The sequence below is a fragment of the Callorhinchus milii genome, unplaced genomic scaffold, assembly GCF_018977255.1.
Source record: "Callorhinchus milii isolate IMCB2004 unplaced genomic scaffold, IMCB_Cmil_1.0 Scaffold10, whole genome shotgun sequence".
Classification (NCBI taxonomy): Eukaryota; Metazoa; Chordata; class Chondrichthyes; order Chimaeriformes; family Callorhinchidae; genus Callorhinchus; species Callorhinchus milii.
The window spans coordinates 9,601,052-9,620,085 of record NW_024704751.1 but is presented as its reverse complement, the minus strand read 5'-3'; the positions used below and the strand labels follow the sequence as shown (position 1 = coordinate 9,620,085).

Genomic DNA, 19,034 nt, shown 5'->3' with positions numbered 1-19,034 from the left:
GTAAACATTCCTCACTAATATGCTGGCATTTTCTTCACTGTAAACTGTTCTGTCGTGGGCTTGTGACAACGTCCATTGTTGCCGACAGTGGCATCTAGTGGCCAAAATAATGTTGTAAACAGGAAGTCAAAGAGAAAATAACACTTCGTAGAAAAACATTGGCGGATGAATAGATGTATTGATTCCATCTCATTTTAACTGAATAGTTGACGACCAGTTCAATATGGCTGTGAGGCTCAGCTCAATTAAGGGCTTACACGATAAAATTACATAATCAATAAAGTAATCTAACCATATACTCTAAAAATGTACAGCGATTGTATATTGTAGAAAAGCACTAAAATTGGTTTATGTGCCAGTTAGTACTAAAACTGATGACTCCACCAGTTTTATCTAGCGGCTTGTTAGGAAGCACCTAGTTTTACTTAGACAACACTGTCAAAATCAAGAAATCACCCAACCTTATCCAATCTTGTGTTTGTGTCACAGTAAAATGAAACACTTGTCTGAAATGCTACAAATCTGCTCCTTAAATAAACCTATTTTAATGACTATTTTTTGATGATTCAGATACAAAAATCAAAGCTTGACAATTGAATACAAAACAGAAGGTGTCATTATGAAGAGTTTAAAAGCAGTACACCCCAAGAAACTCAACACTTTCAGGTCTCCATCTATTCCCACAAACTGCATACCCTTGCATTTGATATAACGCCTTGTCACGTATTCGAGATGTCTCAAAGCACTTCACAGAATATACTGTAAAGTGAATTGACTGTATACTTTGGGGCAAAACCGCAAAAACAATAAGGACTGGAGGAGGAAAGGTTGACAAAATATGAATAATTTGAAAAAACAATCCCTTATGTCTCGCAAAGATAGTTAGCTTTATAAAAGAAATCAAATGTGCTTGAGACTTCGGAGTTTTACACAGGATTACCCTGAAAGCTCAAAGCTATATCCAAGAATTGTTTCCCCAATGCTTCCTGCTTTCCTCCTTGACTGAATTCTTCTGATAGCTCCCTGAACGTGCTACATATTCGTCTTGACTTGATACTTTCTCTATGAATGGCATGTTTCCATTTATAACGTGCCTCCCCATACAACACAACCAAAGATCTCCTCGGCACGTGGATGGCCACCTCCACATCACTATAACAAGTTAGCCTTTGCCCTGCTTCACTTGTCCTTTCCACTCTGCAGTCACCTGTACAGTGAACTGGAAGATTATCCCCATTAAAATGGAAAGTTCTCTCTGACTGGTCAGTTACTGGAGCAGGTGACTGTGTGTTGCACATCTGTCCAGATGGATGCAGCTGGATGTAGTTGTCCGAGTCGCGCGACATTGATAACGTGGTGTCAGCCAGTAGATTCACGCTGACCAGGCGTTCTCCCCACAGCCACCAGTCGTCAAAGTGTGGGTCAATGGAGGAACCTCGCTCTGGCCTATAATCCAGGTTACACTGTTCTACAGGAAGGAAGTCCTTCAGCACCGGGCACTTTAGCATTCGGTTCACAAGCTGATGGCTGAAGCTCGGCAGGCCATTGAAACACCCAGTTTTCAGCTTGCGTTTCTTAAAATTCACCTTTGGACCATAATCCTACATGTAGAAAAGAAAATGGTTAAGAAACGTGACATTTTTAGCAGAGAAGGAAGTCTTTGCCCCATCATGTCTTTGCAACCGATACCCATTTTCCTAAATTGCTGCTTTTGTATTAATCCCTCTTTCCCCGTATCTCTTTTTAATGCTCAGATTAGTGTTTTTGTACTGAAAGCCAGGAAAAACGCACAGTCAGGAAAAACACACCTGTTTCTTTCGCCCAGATTGTGAAGATTTCCACTCATCTCTATCCATCATGTCCACCAGTTGGGTCTCCTCCTCCTCACTGACAAAATTGTCCAATAAATACACACCAGGGAACGGTAAAGCCCATTTACTAAATCCACAGAATTCACCCCCCACTGCGAAACCTGACCTACGATCGTAAGTGAGTTGGTACTTTTTCTGCAGAAAGAAAAATAGACAATGATCAATTTCAACGCTTAAAACTAATACATGGGAGAACCATAGCCAAGTAGGAAGCTACTTTTTCACTCCCCAAATAGGATCTGTGACAGGATGACCATTCAGGTAAGTACCACCGCAGTTGAGGCATTTACTTAACATGCCTGTTATCATAGAATGACATGACATGTAAACAGACCGTTCAGCCCAATTAGTCTGTATCTCTGGTGTAAGATTGCTTTATAAACTTGGCTAATCCTGGTTGTCCATCATAGATTTTGATCGTCATCTCGGCTGTTGCTATTTGTATGCTTTGTTGGAACGGGTATAGGAATCGGGTGTAACATGGGGCTGAATCAACACTTTTAGACACTGTAAATATGTATGATCTATACATATCCACGGGGCGCGGTCTGCGGGACGCTGTTGGGCCCAATTGGCTGCCTGGTTTCACCCGCAAAATACACATGCAAATTCAACCACCACCGCCATAACCACAACCACATGGGATTTATACAGCGCCCTCTCCACGCCGGAACGGCGTCTCACGAGCGCTTAAATTCACTTGACAGACAGCGTATTCCGCAAAGCGCTTTGAGACGCTCTGGGAGACGCGATAAAGGTGTTATATCGAACGCAAAGATTGTGGTGACGGTGATGGTGATTGTGGTGACGGTGATGATGATTGTGGTGACGGTGGTGGTGATGATGATGATGGTGATGATGATGGTGATGATGATTGTGGTGACGGTGGTGGTGATGATGATGATGATTGTGGTGACGGTGATGATGATGATTGTGGTGATGGTGGTGGTGATGATGATGATGATGATGATGATGATTTGCTTCTTACCCGGACTTGGAGCTTGGGCGACCCGCTCTCCTCACACGTCAGGCACGAGCGGATGCCTTTGCACCCGCAGCTCGGCTCCCGGGCGCTCTCCGCCATGGCCTCGGGCCGGGTCCAGCTCCCTCCTTCCTCCTTCCCCCCCTCCGGGAATTCGGTCCCCGCTGAACCAACCCGAGACCTCTTGTATTTTATTTTTCCCGCCGCTCACCGGGAAGGGCCGCCGCCATGACACCCGCCGCCGCTGCTGCCACTGGGAGAGCGGAGTGCGCACGCGCGCGGAGGGTGGGGGGGGGGGGGGGAGCACCCAACCAACTGCCGCCGGCAGCCACGTGACCAGGCCGGGCCGGGGCGGGGCGGGGCGGGTTCACGCCCGATTGGGCGGGTTTTATTCTCGCCTAAACCGCCCACTCTGCCGCTAACCGGTACATATGCATCTCTACCGGCGGGTGATATTGGGCTACTTTTTTTTTTTTTGGGCGGGGGGGCGGCTGTCCGCCCGCCGGCTGAGGGCGCTGTTTGAGCGGGAATCTCGCGCTCGGGCCGCCGGCGACAGTTGGAGGCTCGGGCGGGAAACTCGAGCCGCGGGTGAAGCCTCTGCTCCGGCGAATGGGCGCCTTAGTGTTCGCTTCCAGTGGATAGAAGCGCTCTCCTCACAGAGGCCACAGAGACCCCCCACCCCACACACACACCCACACACACACTGTATACCCGGCAGTAAGTAGGGGGCGGGTTGTTAGTGGGGTGGAGGTGGGGGGGGGGGTGTGGGGGGAGGGGGGACCGTTTTTTCCAGCGGTTGATAATCCCTTCAAGAAAAAAAATAATAATAATAATCCTCGCATTTGATATAGCGCTTTTCACATCGGGAGGACGTCCCAAAGCGCTTCACAGAACACACTGTAAAGTGAATTGACTGTATATTTGTGGGCGAACGCGGCAGCCAATTGCGCACAGCAATGTCCCACAAACAGTCGTGGGTTGAAAATGACCAATTTATTATTGTTTTTGGTTTTGGAGGGACTATTATTAGGCTCTGTGTGGAGTAAGGAAACTTGCCCGAGGTTTCGCCCTCTGCCTGGAATTGAACTCAGGTCTCTCACTCGCAAAGCGAGTGCTCTAACCACTGAGCTACAGGACTCCACAATAGTTTGGATAATCACCCGCGGCTGTTTCTGGGACACAATCGAGTGGCTTCGCGGCGTGTCCCGCGCGGCGCTCTCCTGAGCCGTCCGGAGGACGCGCTGAGGCGCCGCCTCAGATGCCAGGATTATTATTATCGACGATGACGACGGTATTGCGTTGTAAGATAATCGGCATCTCTCGAACGTTTGCAGGGGCATCCGAAGAAGATGACGACGAGGGTCACGCGAGAGCTGCTGCTCGCAAAGGGGACTCCGAAATGCGCGCACTTGAGACACGTCAAGAAGATCGAGTGGGTACCCCGACATCCCGCGCCCCCCTCGTCGCTATTCCCGCATAGGTACTCGTGGCGCGGAAACGGAGCAGTTATTCCGCCGCACCTGTCCGGAGTCGAACGCAAGAATTTGTTCGGCGAAGGAAGACCAAAACCGGCTGTTCGGGAAAACCTGGGCAGCGGCTGTGGATAAAAGTGACGCGTCGGTGGTGTTTTTAATGTTTCACCGATAATAATAATCCTCGCATTTTGATATAGCGCTTTTCACGTCGGGAGGACGTCCCAAAGCGCTTCACAGAACGCACTGCAAAGTGAATTGACTGTACATTTGTGGGCGAACGCGGCAGCCAATTGCGCACAGCGATGTCCCACAAACAGTCGTAGACTGAAAATGACTAATTTTATTATTGTTTTGGGTTTTGGAGGATTATTATTAGGCTCTGTGTGGAGTAAGGAAACTTGGCCCAAGGTTTCGCCCTCTGCCTGGAATTGAACTCAGGTCTCTCGCTTGCAAAGCGAGTGCTCATGCTATTACTTGACTGCTCGTGACGCTTGTCTTGTTAATTCCCGTCTAAACCGTACCTTCCTGTTTCTATTCAGCCTTTCTAATCTGCAGCTGAGCACAAGTGATTTGGATCCACGGTTGCTTTCGCAGATGACGAGGCTGAAAGAACTGAACGTGTCGGGAAATCTGTTGAGTGAGATTCCACCCAATTTGGGACTTGTCGAGCTGCGAGTCCTCAACTGTGCCAATAATCAGCTGGAGGATATTATGTCACTGAGCCAGTTCCCACACCTCGAGGATCTCATCTATGAAGACAACTTGTATTTGACAGTAAGTAGTGGAAGCCGAGTTATCGTGGAGCCCTAAATTCACATCACTGGGAGCAGGGAATCATCCCGCTCAGCTCCTGTTAACCCTGCAAGCCAAAGCCCTAACAGGTAGAATGGTTCTAGCTGAAGAAACAGCGAGAGAGCTTGCCAGACTGCAATATCAATGGCAAGCAATGTGGGATTAGCTGGTTAGACTCCAGCAGTACCCATCACACACTATGGGGTCCCCAAGCCTTGCCAACCTGCACCTAACACTTTCCAGATTCAGTAGAATTTAAGAGGCTATAGAGGTGAATGTGGAGGGATTTGAATACGTGGATGAGGATGTTGAACTTGATCCACTGGGGGATATGGAGCCAAGCAAGGCTGGGGATATGGTTAAATTAGATCCCACATTTGCCTACAAGATACACAGTCATTGTACTTCAGTTATTCCCGTGAAGTGCTTTGAGATGTTTTTCCATTGTGAAAGGTGCTATATCAAATGCAAGTACTATTAATATTTCTGTTTAGATTAGCGACCACTACAAGATGATGTATATGTTGTCGAATCTGCAACGCATCAATGGAAAGGATATAACATCCAGTGCAAATCACCTGAGGTTCGTCAACAGCCGAGAACTAATGGCTCGAGTGAGTTCTTGATATTTGTGTAACAAAGATTTTTCTGAACTACATTGGGATTATTGATGATTTAGCCAGTTTACAACTGAGGGCCTTGCAAGACACAACACGAAACGGAAAGGAAACAGGATCTACTTATTGCGTAGTTATTCAAAGCACTTCAAAGGAATGCTTGTGAAGTGGACTGTAATAAAAAATGCCTCGGTATTATCTTATTTTAACAATAATAACAATCGAACTGCTCAGTTGTGGGATATTTTAGCCATTTCTCTGAAAAAGGGAGTGGGACATGTCAGAACAATAAGTTTCTGATCCGTTTGCCTCAGTAGACATTGTGTACTTACTGTATGTCAGTTCAACCTATCCACTGAAATGACTGGGACTGTTATTATAATAAGGTGATGGATGAATTGGGAGAGAGTGGAACTGATCACACTGCTGCTATCTTAGAGCTTTTACGATAACTTGCATTTAACCCGACACTAAAAAGATGGCCGATATTTCCTGCCTATTTGTTACATGTGCACTTATTATTATAATGATTTTATTTCTCTAGGTAACTTCTTTTTGGGAGAAAAACTATAAGGACCAGTTCTCAGATCCACCCAGCCCTGAGGAGATAAGAGAGGTTGGGAAAGCCTTTGTGAAATCTGCAGTGGCTAAAGTTAATTATGGGCCAAATTCCCTACGTGAATTTACAAAATGGAGGGTAGGTAGTTTTGTGTCTTTATCTAATTATTGGGCCGATGACCTTGTTTCTCTGCATGCAAATGCAGGAGAAATTTTGATCATTTACAACAACAACTTGCATTTATAAAGCGCCACTCACACAGGGTAGCTTTCCAGAGCGCTTGACAGTGGTGGAGCACGATGCTGAGCCGGGGGGATGGAGGAGGTGACTGTACCCATGGTCAAAGGGGGAGGTCTTGAGGTGTGATCTGAAGATGGGGAAGGAAAAGGGCAAGATGGAGGGATAGAGGAAGAGTGTTCCTGAGTTTCAGGGCTGAATTTGCCTCACAACCTGCAGTTTTGCCTGGCTCCTCGAGCAGCCTCTAGTGAGTCTCTTTTAGGTGTTGACATTTCTCTACTTCACCGCCCAGGTGGAAACGATTGCAACTGAACTTGTGGCCTCTCTGGAACAGAATGAGAAGGAAGAGGCCTCGGACTCCGAGGAGAATAAAAGTGAGGAGGAGGAGGATGAAGATGATATTAATGTAAGACTTTGATGACTTCATCTAATTTTTTTGAGGAAAAAATATTTGGGGAGCATTTTCTCGAGCATAGGCTGAATGGCTTACGTTCCTATATATATGTGTGTGTGTTCATTTGTATGTTCCTTCTGCTTTTGTCCTCACCCTCTATATGCTCCCCCTCGGTGACATCATCCGCAAACATGGGGTTAACTTCCACATGTATGCGGATGACACCCAACTCTACCTTTCCTCCTCTACTCTCAACTCCACGACCACCGATGTACTGACAGCTGTCTGTCCGACATCGAGTCCTGGACGAGAGACAACTTTCTTCAGCTCAACGTGCGAAAAACCGAGGCCCTCCTGATTGGCTCACGTCAGCGCCTCCGCACCTCAGGCGCCGACACCATCAGCATCCAAGGCTGCACTCTCCACCTCTCAAAGCCAGTCAGGAACCTCGGCGTTTTGTTCGACCCTGAGCTGTCCTTTCTCCCTCACATCCGCACCACAACTGGCACCGCCTTCCATCACCTCCGGAATATCGCCAGACTACGGCACTACCTCACCCCTCACGCTGCTGAAACCCTGGTTCACGCCTTTGTCACCTCAAGGCTGGACTATGGGAACTCTCTCCTCGCCGGCCTTCCCGCCACCTCCCTCCACACTGCAGGTCATTCAGAACTCTGCAGCTCGTGTACTGTCCCGCACCAGGCTTCGGGACCACATCACTCCTACCCTCGCTCCCCTCCACTGGCTCCCCATCCCCCAGAGGATTGATTTCAAGATCCTCATCCTCACCTACAAGGCCATTCACGGCCTTGCTCCCTCCTACCTCTCCAACCTACTATCCCCCTACCTACCTGCCCGTACCCTCCGTTCCTCTGGCTCCGGTCTGCTCCACGTCCCCCGCCCCAACCGCCCTACTATCGGTGGTCGGGCCTTCAGCCTCTCAGCCCCGAGGCTCTGGAACTCCATCCCCCAGTGCCTTCGCCTTGCTTCCTCCCTTTCCTCCTTCAAGGCCGGTCTCAAAACCTTTCTCTTTGACCGTGCCTTCAGCTCCCCTCTCGACTCTCTTCCTCCTCCTCGCTCCCTCCCTTCCCTCCCCTCACCCTGACCATTTCCCCCTCCTCTCTCCCTCCCTTCCCTCCCCTCACCCTGACCATTTCCCCCCTGCTCGGGTCATGACCCAACTGTGCAGCGCCTTGGGACGTCCTCCTGACGTGAAAGGCGCTCTATAAATGGAATCTTGTTGTTGTTGTTGTTGTTGTTGTCCATCTGTTGGAATCACCTGGTGCTGAGTGTTACTTCTTTTGAGAATTTTCTGCTTTAAAACCTTTCATGGAGTAAAGTTTGTCCAGGGTTTCGATCTCTCACAAACTTTGATAGGAAATAATTAAAACTTGTATTTGGTATAGAATGTTGTGTTATCTCACCCCAGGTTAATTTTGAGAAATATCAGAATGACAGCAAAGACACACCCAGGAAGAGTATGAGAATTCAGCATCAGAGAGAAGGACAAATGCTCTCCACACCTCAGAGCTCTAAGTCGAGGAGTGGAGTTGCAAAGCAAAATGAAACCAGAACAAGTCTCAGAAAGAGAAATCACTCCATGACACCAGGGACCCTGGCTGAAGAGAAGAGGACTCCAAGAAAGAAATCAAAGTGCAAGGTAACTGACAGATCACATGAACTTTCTTCTCTATGGTTGAATTGCCAGAGCTCGTGAAGCTGGTGTAAACCTTAGGCAAGTTTGCTTACTCCACACACATCTGTTTACCTAGAAGTAAGTAGGAACCTGGTGGTAGTCAATTGGCAGATTGCTTTTCTGAGGGTAATAATCCCTTCAAAAAAAAATTATGTGTACACTTTCATGCTCCATAACTATTAAACTATTAAATAGCATGGTCAAAGGGATCTAATCTAAATGTACTTGGACTTTATGTTTTTATGTTGCTGTAGTACTTGATTCTTATCACAGTGTGGCTTTATAACCTACAACCGTGAATTACTTCATACTGAATTGCAGATCCAATTGATTCTGTTAAAACGTGCTGTGAATAAAAAGACCTGTAACAGAATAATGTGCGCAGTCAAAAAGCAATACAGGGTAGGAGGGGGTGGGGGGGTGGTTACAATATAGGAAATACAGTAATTGAAAAGATGTAACAAATGGAGTTAAAAAAGAACGTAAAATGCTGCCCGTGTGGGTGGCAGACTGTCTTTGGGCACTGTTCTGCATGACCCAAGTCTGAAGCTTGCTTTGGCTGCCTTTCTGGCTGGTCAGTGAAGGAGATCCACAAGGAGGGAAAATGTACTTTATAAGTAAGTAAAAGGTCATTTGTTTATTTCATGGTTGTTTGTGGGGCATTGCTGTGTGCAATTGGGTTGCCGCATTCACCTACAAGTACAGTCACTACTCCACTTTGCAGTAAAATCCTGTGAAGTGCTTTGGCGCGTCCTCCGGGCGTGAAAGGCAGTAATACCAAATGCAAGGAATATTCTGATTGAAAGTCAGGCGCAGGAACGTTGCAGTTTTTGCTTTCCTTAAAGCTGGAGCACAGGGGCCATTTCCATTTCCTAGTTGTGAGCTGCAACTTAATTCTGGGCTTTTTTTGTATACCGCTCTCGAACAGAGAATTGTTGTTTTGCCCCGTAATTATCCTCTGTCTTCTGCTGGAAATGGGGAAGAAAGAGCAACGTACGTCAGTCATGTCATCTGTCAGCTGTATTGAGATGGGGAACTAACCACAAGGGGAGGGAGACAGAAATCTTCCTGTGCTCAAAACGACCCAGGAAAACATGTCCATACTTTGGCAAGAGCAGAGGACATTTAGTGATAGAAATCTAAACTAGGCCTTGTGTTGTTATTCCTCTCCCTCCACAGGTTTCTAATAGATTTGTTTCTCCCCCCATCTCCAGACACCAATTGCTCTGGAACCTTTACATTTTCTACAGAGTCACAGCAAGAATAACAATCCTGACGATTTCAGCACCCAGTTGTGGGCCTGTGCCTTTGAACCAGAATCCAACAGCACTCAAATTCTAGGTATATTTAATACAACTATAAAACCATCCATGTTCTATAGCAAATGCCAGGCAGGGCGAAACCTTAGACGAGTTTCCTTACTCCACATGCTTCTGTTTCCCTAGCAGTAAGTAGGAACCTGCTTGTCAGTCAATTGGCGGATTGCTTTTCTGGTGGTAATAATCCCTTCAAAAAAAAATTATAATAATTTGGTCACTCAATCCATGACTGTTTGTGGACACTGCTGTGCACAATTGGCTGCCGTGTTTCGCTCACAAAATATAAATTTGATTTTAAATTCGATGCATTTTGTGGTGTCTCTTCGTGACTTTTTTCTTTTACATGTTTTTGATTTGTTAACAATTGTCTCAATACTCCTGGATGTCAGATTATCCCATTTCAATATTTGCTTCAGATGCAGGGCTGCAGTCGTCTCGCACTGTTGCTACATGTGGAGGGGATTCTGTCTGTGTCATCGACTGTGAGACTGGGAAGGTCCAGCACAAGTACAAATCTATGGGAGAGGTAAGTAAAGTTACTCGAAATTAGCAAACCAGACAAATGAGTATTTTCTATGTTTCTCTTGTCTTCTAAATGCACAGCAAATGTTTGATTGGAATGTAACAAATATTTGGGTAAATATCACTTTTTCCCTCTCCATAGAAGTAAGTTTTGCCTGTGTGAAAATATTAAAGGTTCCTTCAACTTTGGCACAGCTGAATGCAGCAGTCATATACTCTGCTTACACTACTGGGTCAAAGGTAGGGTATGATAAAACACACCCATCAGCAGTTATATCTTGCGCAATGCCACAGATTGCACAGTTCAAGGCTGTTGAAATTAACACGTGGAACAGTTTGCAGTTTAACAGTTGGGGTATTCCTATCAATAACTAATATTCAACTTCAAAGAATGTGATCCAACCTGAATTGACTGAAATTTAACTTTAACTGTCTGAAAAAACTCCTCCTAAATTCTCCTTTTGATCTTCCTGTGGCTGTCTTATAACTGTGTCCCCTACTTACTGACTCCCTATCAATGGAAATAACGTCTCTCTATTTACCCTATTTACTCCATTTTGTGGAGTCCTGTAGCTCAGTGGTTAGAGCACTCGCTTTGCAAGCGAGAGACCTGAGTTCAATTCCAGGCAGAGGGCGAAACCTTGGGCAAGTTTCCTTACTCCACACAGGGCCTAATAATAATCCCTCAAAAACCAAAAACAATAATAAATTGGTGAATTTCAATCTACGACTGTTTGTGGGACATTGCTGTGCGCAATTGGCTGCCGCGTTCGCCCACAAACATACAGTCAATTCACTTTACAGTGTGTTCTGTGAAGCGCTTTGGGACGTCCTCCCGACGTGAAAAGCGCTATATCAAATGTAAGGATTGTTGTTGTTGTTGTTGTTACCCTAACAAAACCCCTCATGGTTATAGTGTGAAGTGAATTGATGTATATTGTGAGCAAAATGTATAGAGAATGGTTGCTTTATTTTTGTATAACAGAGTAAGTAATGCAAGTTCTTATCTATTACTGTGAGCTGTGTCAATTTCTCTGATTTCAACATTACTTGCAAACTTTGGTGTTTCTGTATTTTTCTCAGGAGTTCTTCTCCTTGGCATGGACTACCTTGACTGTGGTTGACAAGGGTCATAGACGGAAACTCAACATCTTGGCTGTAGGCGGACGGAAAGGCGTAGTTAAATTGATTCACACAAGGGTGAATTACTGTTATGGACAGATAAAGGCCCATAAGAAGCCAATATCTACCCTTTGCTTCAACCCAAAGAGGGAGACCTTCCTCTTCAGTGAGCATTATGTTCTTTATTTCCTCCCCTCCCCACCCCAACAGTACGACAGAAGGTCTTTTAATGATGATTTGTTAGGATGAAACTTGTGAGAGCAACTTAGCATTCTACTCGTAACATGCTGATTTTAAGATTGTATGAATATCTTTTCTTCAACCAGCTGGGTCCTACGATGAAAGCATCATCTTGTGGGATATTGGTGTGCCAGACTGTGATTATAACTTCAAAGTCAGGTAAATATTTTATATATTTGCTTAGTAATCAGGAACAAACATTTTTAATCTTAACTCTCTGTCCAACCATTGTAATTTAAAGGGACACTCACTTCCTTTACAAAAAAAACTTTAGGATTATATTTTCTGATGCAAGTTTTTTAATGTAATTTTTATGAAGATAGTTGGCGGCCATTTAATTTTTGGAAGTAAGTAGGGAAAGTGATTCTGTGCTCATAGGGTGTAGGATGTTGTTTAAAAATGGAAGGTAAAGGATAGGAAAATAGGAACAGGAGGAGTCTATTCAGCCCTTCGAGTCTGTTCCACCATTCTATTAAATCATGGCTGATTTGTATCTCAACTCATTTATCCGCCTTGATACCCTTATCAGTCTTGAAAATTTGAATGGATCCAGCCATAATCCACAGCCTTTTGGGGGAGGGAGAGAGTTCCAGGTTTCCACTAGCCTTCGTGTGAAAAACTGCCTCCTGATTTCACTGCAGGATTACAGAAATGTAAAAGGTATTAAGGAAAAACATACAGACTCAAAACTATGTAACACTCCAATCTCTAGATCTCAGCAATAGGTTTAGAAACTGAAAAGGGTATGAAATAAATATCTGTTTGTGAACCACAGATTAAATGACCTAAAAGGTCAATAATAAATTTAGTATTCTATATTTTACACCAATGCAAACCTTAGCCTTGACACACTACAAAGGATTGTAGTAATCCCTGGGCTAACAGAAAGGATACATGTAATTACTTGATGGATGATAAACCATGGCACTATTCATAAAGAAAAGGAAGTTTCTCCTGTGTTCTGGCCAACAATCCTCCAGGTAAAATTAGTCACTCAACTTCATAGCTGTTTAAGAGACATTTCTTTGTGCAAATTGGCTGCCACGCTTACTACAAAATACAGTCACTATACTTCCCTGTGAAGTGCTTTGAGACTTTTCGATGTTATAGAAGAGTCTGGCTCCAAGGAAGACTGATGATATATGCTACTGAGTTTTCTTGCGTTTGAAATGCTCTGATTAATACCTGTTTCTCTTGTTGCAATAGTCAATTGCTGACTTTGAAAGTTTGTTCGACTCCGTTGAGGGTGAGCCTCGTCCCAACGTGTCCTGATCAGTATTTAGTGGCTGCGTCTGATAATGGCTGTTTTGCCTGGGATATAACGCTCTCAAAACGTGATGGCAAAAGGTGAGGGGTTTAGTTAAGAACATAAGAATTGCTCGATGAAAGAAGACCAAGGTCCATCCAGTTCACTTTCCACCATCCTGGCAGTCGCACACACATGTCATGTCCCGAACTATGTACTGTGTCCCGAGACGTTATTTCCTGTAAGAACTATATGGTTATTAATAGTGTACTAGGATTTAATTACATTCCTAAAGAAAGAGGTTCCTGTCTAGTGCTCTTCGAGGTGCTACCCCACGTGAAGAACACTATATAAACGTCAGTATTGGGTAGGGATTACCCACCCATCCCTTTCAAGTCACCCAATCCCAACCCATTGCTTGCAAAGTTTATCCACAAATGTCCAAGATTGACGAGAATAGGGAATCAGTGGCTCAATTTCTACCTAAGGACCAGTACATAGTGGGGGTCACATTATGCTCGGGGATTATGAAACGAGTACCAGACATGATGAATAAATAATGTGAAGTAAGTAACACAATGCTGCCTGCCTGTGCTACTGGAGATCAAGCAGCGAGGGTTACAGTGAGGATTTCAATGTGTTTTCTCTTTGTGCTTTAGACAAATCGAGATGGAGTTTGTGTTTCCAATTTATGAGGACGAAGATGCTGATGGTAACTTCCATATGGTTGATTCCTTGGCTTTCTGCAATCAAGATCTTGTGGGTGTGTGTCGAAGGGTTTATTATTATTATCATCAAAATACACAGTCAATTTGCTTCACAGTATATCCTGCAAAAAGCTAAGGAAAAGAATATGTTACTTCAGACGGTCATAATGCTGAAGTGCCAATTGTACTATTGGCCTGCTGCACAAGGCTACCTTCAAGTAACCATCTCATTCTCATGTAGCCTCCAAGAACTTGATGCAAGGATCAATCTATCTGTGGAGCTGGAGTCGAACGCTAAAAGCTCGGAGGAAACAAAGTAAGAAAGTGAATGCAGTGATTCTCTGGGAGATGGAGTGGTCCAAGACAGATGTGCCCTATATCTCCCTCTTTACCTGCCCAGGTGAGTACCACATTCACATCTGTGGATTGATGGAGTATTCTTGTCTGAGAGCTGAGGAGGATGGCAACCTTCTTGTCCATATTTACCTGAAGAAGGTCTAGGCTCAGCCAGAGCTTGGTCGTCAGCCTGGCGCAGTAGTAGCGCTCTCGCCTCTGAGTCAGAAGGTTGTGGGTTCAAGCACTACATCAGGACTTGGAATCACATAGTCTAAGCTGATGCTCCAATGCAGTGCTGGGGTGTGTTGCATTGCTAGAGGTGCTGCCCTTCAGATGACACGTTAAACTGAGATCCCGTCTGCCTGTTCATGTGGACATTAAAGATCCCACGGCACTATTCGAGAAAAAAGAAGGGAGTTTCTCCTGGTGTCCTGGCCAACATACCCCCCCCTCCCCCCCCAATAAAATTCGTCATTCACTCCATGGCTTTTGTGGGACGTTGCTGTGTGCAAATTGGCTGCCATGATCTCCCACAAAATGCACAGTCAATCCACTGGTCAGTAAATCCTGCAATATATGTATAATAATCCTTGCATTTGATATAGTGCCTTATCACGTCTTCAAGACGTCTCAAAGCGCTTCACAAAATATACCATAAAGGGAATTGACTATATTTTGTGGGCGAAACCCTGCAGCCAATTGCGCACAGCAGTGTCCCACAAACAGTCGTGGATTGAGTTGACCAAATTATTATTTTTTTAAATTTGGTATTGTATCACTTGTTGAATGGATGGTTTCTGCAGAGGAAAATCGTATCCTGTGTGGGGATGAGAAGGGGGATGTTTGGATGTATGAACTGCCTGAGTTCAGCAAGGAAGAGAAGACTTCTGGAACTAAGTTCTCACCAACACAGGTACATTACTCTCTTACTACATAACATCCAACAAGATGAGCAGTAATGCTATCTATCAGAATAATTTCTCTATTAATATACAGTACATTACATTGGTTCCTTGCAACAGTTTGTCCAAAAGCCTTGCCTGTGGTGGTATTACAGTACTTTCTGTGTCATTGAAATGAATTGCTGTTTCTTGTTCTCCTTTGCACAACCTTACTCTGGATCTGAAGCCAAACCACGTCCACGTGAATGTGGTCCACAGGAAATGCTCTGAGGATCTTTTCCAAAAGGAAATCACCTCGTCCCATGGCAGGCACTGCTGCAACATTTCTCACGGTGTGAAGTGGCCTGAAGTTCCCTCTTGTATTTTTTTCCCGACTTGTTGCCATTGGTTACATTCCCATTGTTCCCAGTCGTGTCTGAAAGATGTGAGACACTGAGTCTGTGTTCAGCTGCGGCTAAGATCAGTCGTCCTAGTGTAGCTGGAATATCAAGAATAATCCTTGCATTTGATATAGCGCCTTATCACATCTTCGAGACGTCTCAAAGCGCTTCGCAGAAAATTCTATAAAGTGAATTGACTGTGTATACTGTGGGCGAAACACGGCAGCCAATTGCGCATAACAGTGTCCCACAAACAGTAGTGGATTGGGTGACCAAATTATTATTATTTTTTTAAAAGGGATTATTAATAGCATTAAATTATATATTGATTTTCCAAAGTATAATTGGAATTGAAGTAGACTCGTGTAATGTTAATCGATACAATTGTACAATTAATCTTTCCATTTATCCATATAATAATTTGGGACGCCAGTTCATTATTCTGTTCACCTCGGACCTCGACTCTTAACAAGGTCAAGCAATGGCATTAAGTTGACAAAAACAGCACTGTTTAAAAGTAGAGTGTAATCAACTGGAGCTTTAGATTGAGGAAGTACTTTTGCTGAGGAACAACAAAGAAGTTTGTACATTGCTCAACGCTGGTCTTAATGTGCAGATGCAATCATTTATTCCACTGCTGAAAAAGAGAAGTTGACATTTTTATTTACAATCAATTCTTCACGGGGACAGGAATAGAAATTGGCCCATTGAGCCTGTTGTGAATAATGTGATAACATCTACACAGAGGTTTGTGCGGGAGCAGATTTTAGAGAGGAGCGGATAATCTGTTTTCCCGAATAACGGGGCGAAACCTTAGACAAGTTTCCTTAATCCACACGTCACTGTTTACCCAGCAGTAAGTATGAACTCAGTTAGTGGATTACTTTCCAGTGGGTAATAACCCCTTCCAAAAACTAAATAAATAATTTGTATGGTTTTGCCTCTGGCCTATCAAAGGAACGGTGGGAAGCTGAAGCTTTTGTGTAAGGCATCAGGGTGATTGTGCATCCGAATGTGGCTGCCCTCATCACACTGTACCTGGGAACCAGAGCAGCTGTGTTGGTAAATTGCCAAACCGGGAAGGTTGCTTTGCTCACCTGGTTAGATTCTCGTTCTTGTATTTCTCTCCCAGATTCTGCAATGGCCGGCTGTGAGGGTACAAGGGAACATAATCGAAGGCAGCTTGATAAACAGTGTGACCACAGACCCAGGATTTAGGTACCTGATAGCAATAACGGACAAGAACATTATCGCCATTTGGAAAAGAACATGATCAGCCAAAAGAACCGAGCATCACCAGTTCTGTAGGAGGCTAATCGGACACCTTGACTACAGAAGGATCAATCTGATCATATCTGGTATTGGAGTGCCTTATGATCTTGCATCAGAATGTCTTCATCAAAAGAAATGTACCTTTTTAAAAACGTTCAGCTAAAAGGTTTGTTAAATGACTAATAATAATGATTCTTGCATTTGATATAGCGCCTTATCACAATTTTGAGACATCTCAAAACGCTCCACAGTATATACTGTAAAGTGAATTGACTTTTTTTCTGGGCGAAACGGAGTCTGGAGGAAGTACACTCACTCAACACATTAACAATTTGATAAACAAAGTTCTCTGGTTTGCTTGAAAAATGCAGTGTGTGTGTAATCATTCACCGGAGGGTGGGGTGGGGGCGAGACTCAGTTTGTCGTATTCTGAGACAAATAAACAAATCCTGTTAGCCATTGGTGGAGACTTTTCCAGCTGCAAGTGTACAGTATCTGCTGCAGCTCTGATTTGGACAATTTTTTAAACTTTTAAGATGTTCTTTGCAGCAATTTCAAGGAAAGTGTTTAATAAGAATGTCTGGATTTAACTTTATCCTGTTTAGTTTGACCAACATCACGGGCTGGCAGGGGAGTTTAGTTAGAAGACTAGTTGTTTTTTAAAAAAAATTATAGTGCACGTGAAAAGAATGGGGGGAAAAAAATTGTGCTTAATGTTGTTTTTCAGCTGCTGACAAGAGACTTTTGTAACTTAAATACAAATTTTTGATGGGGATTGCTGTATTATTATTACTAGTCATTTTCCTCGTGGCTGTTTGTGGGGCTGTTTGCTGTGCACAAAATGGCTACTGGGTTGACCACAAAACAGCAGTCACTACGGCTGACAATGATCACTCAGAAGTGCTTTTGAGATTTTTTTTGGCCTACAACATGACATGAAAGCTGCTGTACAAATACAATTTGTTGTTGTGTAAACACGGCATCACTATCAGACCGGTCGGTCATTATCCTTTCTGTGCCGTTTGAGAAATGAACGTTAAACGTGAATCTGTACGTTCCTTTATTTTCCAATTGTCATGTCTGAAATGTTTTTCTTTTTGTTCTGTACATTACCATAAATGCCACGAGTGATCGTCACCATCCTTTTGCCTCGTCCTAAAGTTTCAGAAGTGAAACATTTAAGCCATCTCTTTTGTGTTATTCTTTTCTACAATATATAAATTGAAAATGGTCAACTTTCTATGGTTTGGGCATTAATATACATTGTACATTGGGTTACAAATCACTTGGTATGTGTTCAGTTTTTTATAAGTATATATGTGTGTGTGTGTTTTTTTTAAAAATGTACAGTTTTAACTTTACTTCTAGAAAGAAAATAACTTGGAGAAGGATATACGGGGTGACCAAAATGTCTTATTTTTCAGCTACCCTATGGTTAAAAAAATATATAATTTCTCCTGAGTATCACGACTTTTTGGTCATCCTGTATTTCCTGTGCAATTGGGACACACACACACACAGGAACGACTATTATTACTATAACTGATGCACAGCAAAAACTGATGAGGGGGAAAAAAAAAGAGGTTAAACATTTGACAGCGACTCCTATCATTCCCCAACATCCTTTGTGTATGTGTGTGGTTTGTGTGTGTGTGTGTGTATTTTTTAAAAAAAAAACAGATTTAAATGATGCTTCTTGGAATTATTAAGAATTATTTAAATAAAGGGGGAGTTGGGGGGAGGAGGAGGAGGAGAATCTTCTTTTATATATCAAAAATAAAAAGTTTGGTGTTTTTAAAAAAAAAGGAAAAGGCGCCTCAAACAAATCCGGTGGACAGGGACAGGGCTTTGTGTTTTATTTCTGTCGTGTGTGTGAGTGTGTGTGTGTGAGTGTGAGTTTGTTCTCAGCGAAACACACAGTGAAAAGAGAAAGAGAGGAGAGAGAGAGAGAGAGAGAGTCCAATTGGCTTTGGGTGACGTCTCCGAGACTCGGGGGCAGTCGGTTACCCACTGCTGCACAGTCTGATTGGTGCTGAGCTGATGTGATGGTGAAGGAGCCGCAGCCAAAGAGGAGCAGAACAGGAGCCGCAGGAACCCGGAGCACAGCTCCAGACACTGGGACAGCCATAGCCACAGCCACAGCCACACACTGACCCGCTCTGTGCTGAGAGCAGCAGTGGGGCCACCACCGGCCCCACCGTCAGCCCCACACCGGCCCCACCGTCAGCCCCACACCCGCCTCAGCTCAGCACTCAGCCATCAGCTGTTTCCATGATGGTGCTCAGACACGGTCCGGGTTGGTGGGATCTCCCTCATGGCCCAAACTACCTGGAAAGCCATCGTCTCGGCTTCTTCTTAACGGACT

General features: G+C 44.2%; 2 protein-coding genes across 4 annotated transcripts; one reads left to right on the top strand and one right to left on the bottom strand.

Moving 5' to 3' along the window:
* Positions 1 to 740: 740 nt before the first annotated feature.
* Positions 741 to 3,105, bottom strand: alkbh4 (alkB homolog 4, lysine demthylase). Its single transcript, XM_007896457.2, has 3 exons — positions 2,860 to 3,105; positions 1,809 to 2,006; positions 741 to 1,601 (listed from the first exon to the last, which is right to left on the bottom strand). The coding sequence occupies exons 1-3, from the start codon at positions 2,953 to 2,955 to the stop codon at positions 927 to 929; spliced, it is 969 nt and encodes a 322-aa protein (XP_007894648.1). The 5' UTR covers positions 2,956 to 3,105; the 3' UTR covers positions 741 to 926.
* A 287-nt stretch (positions 3,106 to 3,392) lies between these two features.
* Positions 3,393 to 16,894, top strand: lrwd1 (leucine-rich repeats and WD repeat domain containing 1). 3 transcript variants are annotated; one of them, XM_007896455.2, is made up of 16 exons: positions 3,393 to 3,570; positions 4,188 to 4,285; positions 4,868 to 5,102; positions 5,615 to 5,734; positions 6,282 to 6,434; positions 6,826 to 6,939; positions 8,357 to 8,587; positions 9,838 to 9,964; positions 10,359 to 10,468; positions 11,548 to 11,752; positions 11,913 to 11,985; positions 13,033 to 13,173; positions 13,732 to 13,835; positions 14,021 to 14,179; positions 14,919 to 15,028; positions 16,530 to 16,894. In XM_007896455.2, the coding sequence occupies exons 2-16, from the start codon at positions 4,203 to 4,205 to the stop codon at positions 16,668 to 16,670; spliced, it is 2,106 nt and encodes a 701-aa protein (XP_007894646.2). In that variant the 5' UTR covers positions 3,393 to 3,570; positions 4,188 to 4,202; the 3' UTR covers positions 16,671 to 16,894. The 3 variants fall into 3 exon arrangements, with proteins under 3 accessions (XP_007894646.2, XP_007894647.2, XP_042194751.1); XM_007896456.2 differs by lacking the exon at positions 5,615 to 5,734; XM_042338817.1 differs by lacking the exon at positions 3,393 to 3,570 and having other exon boundaries at positions 4,194 to 4,285; positions 4,923 to 5,102.
* The last annotated feature ends 2,140 nt before the right edge of the window (positions 16,895 to 19,034 follow it).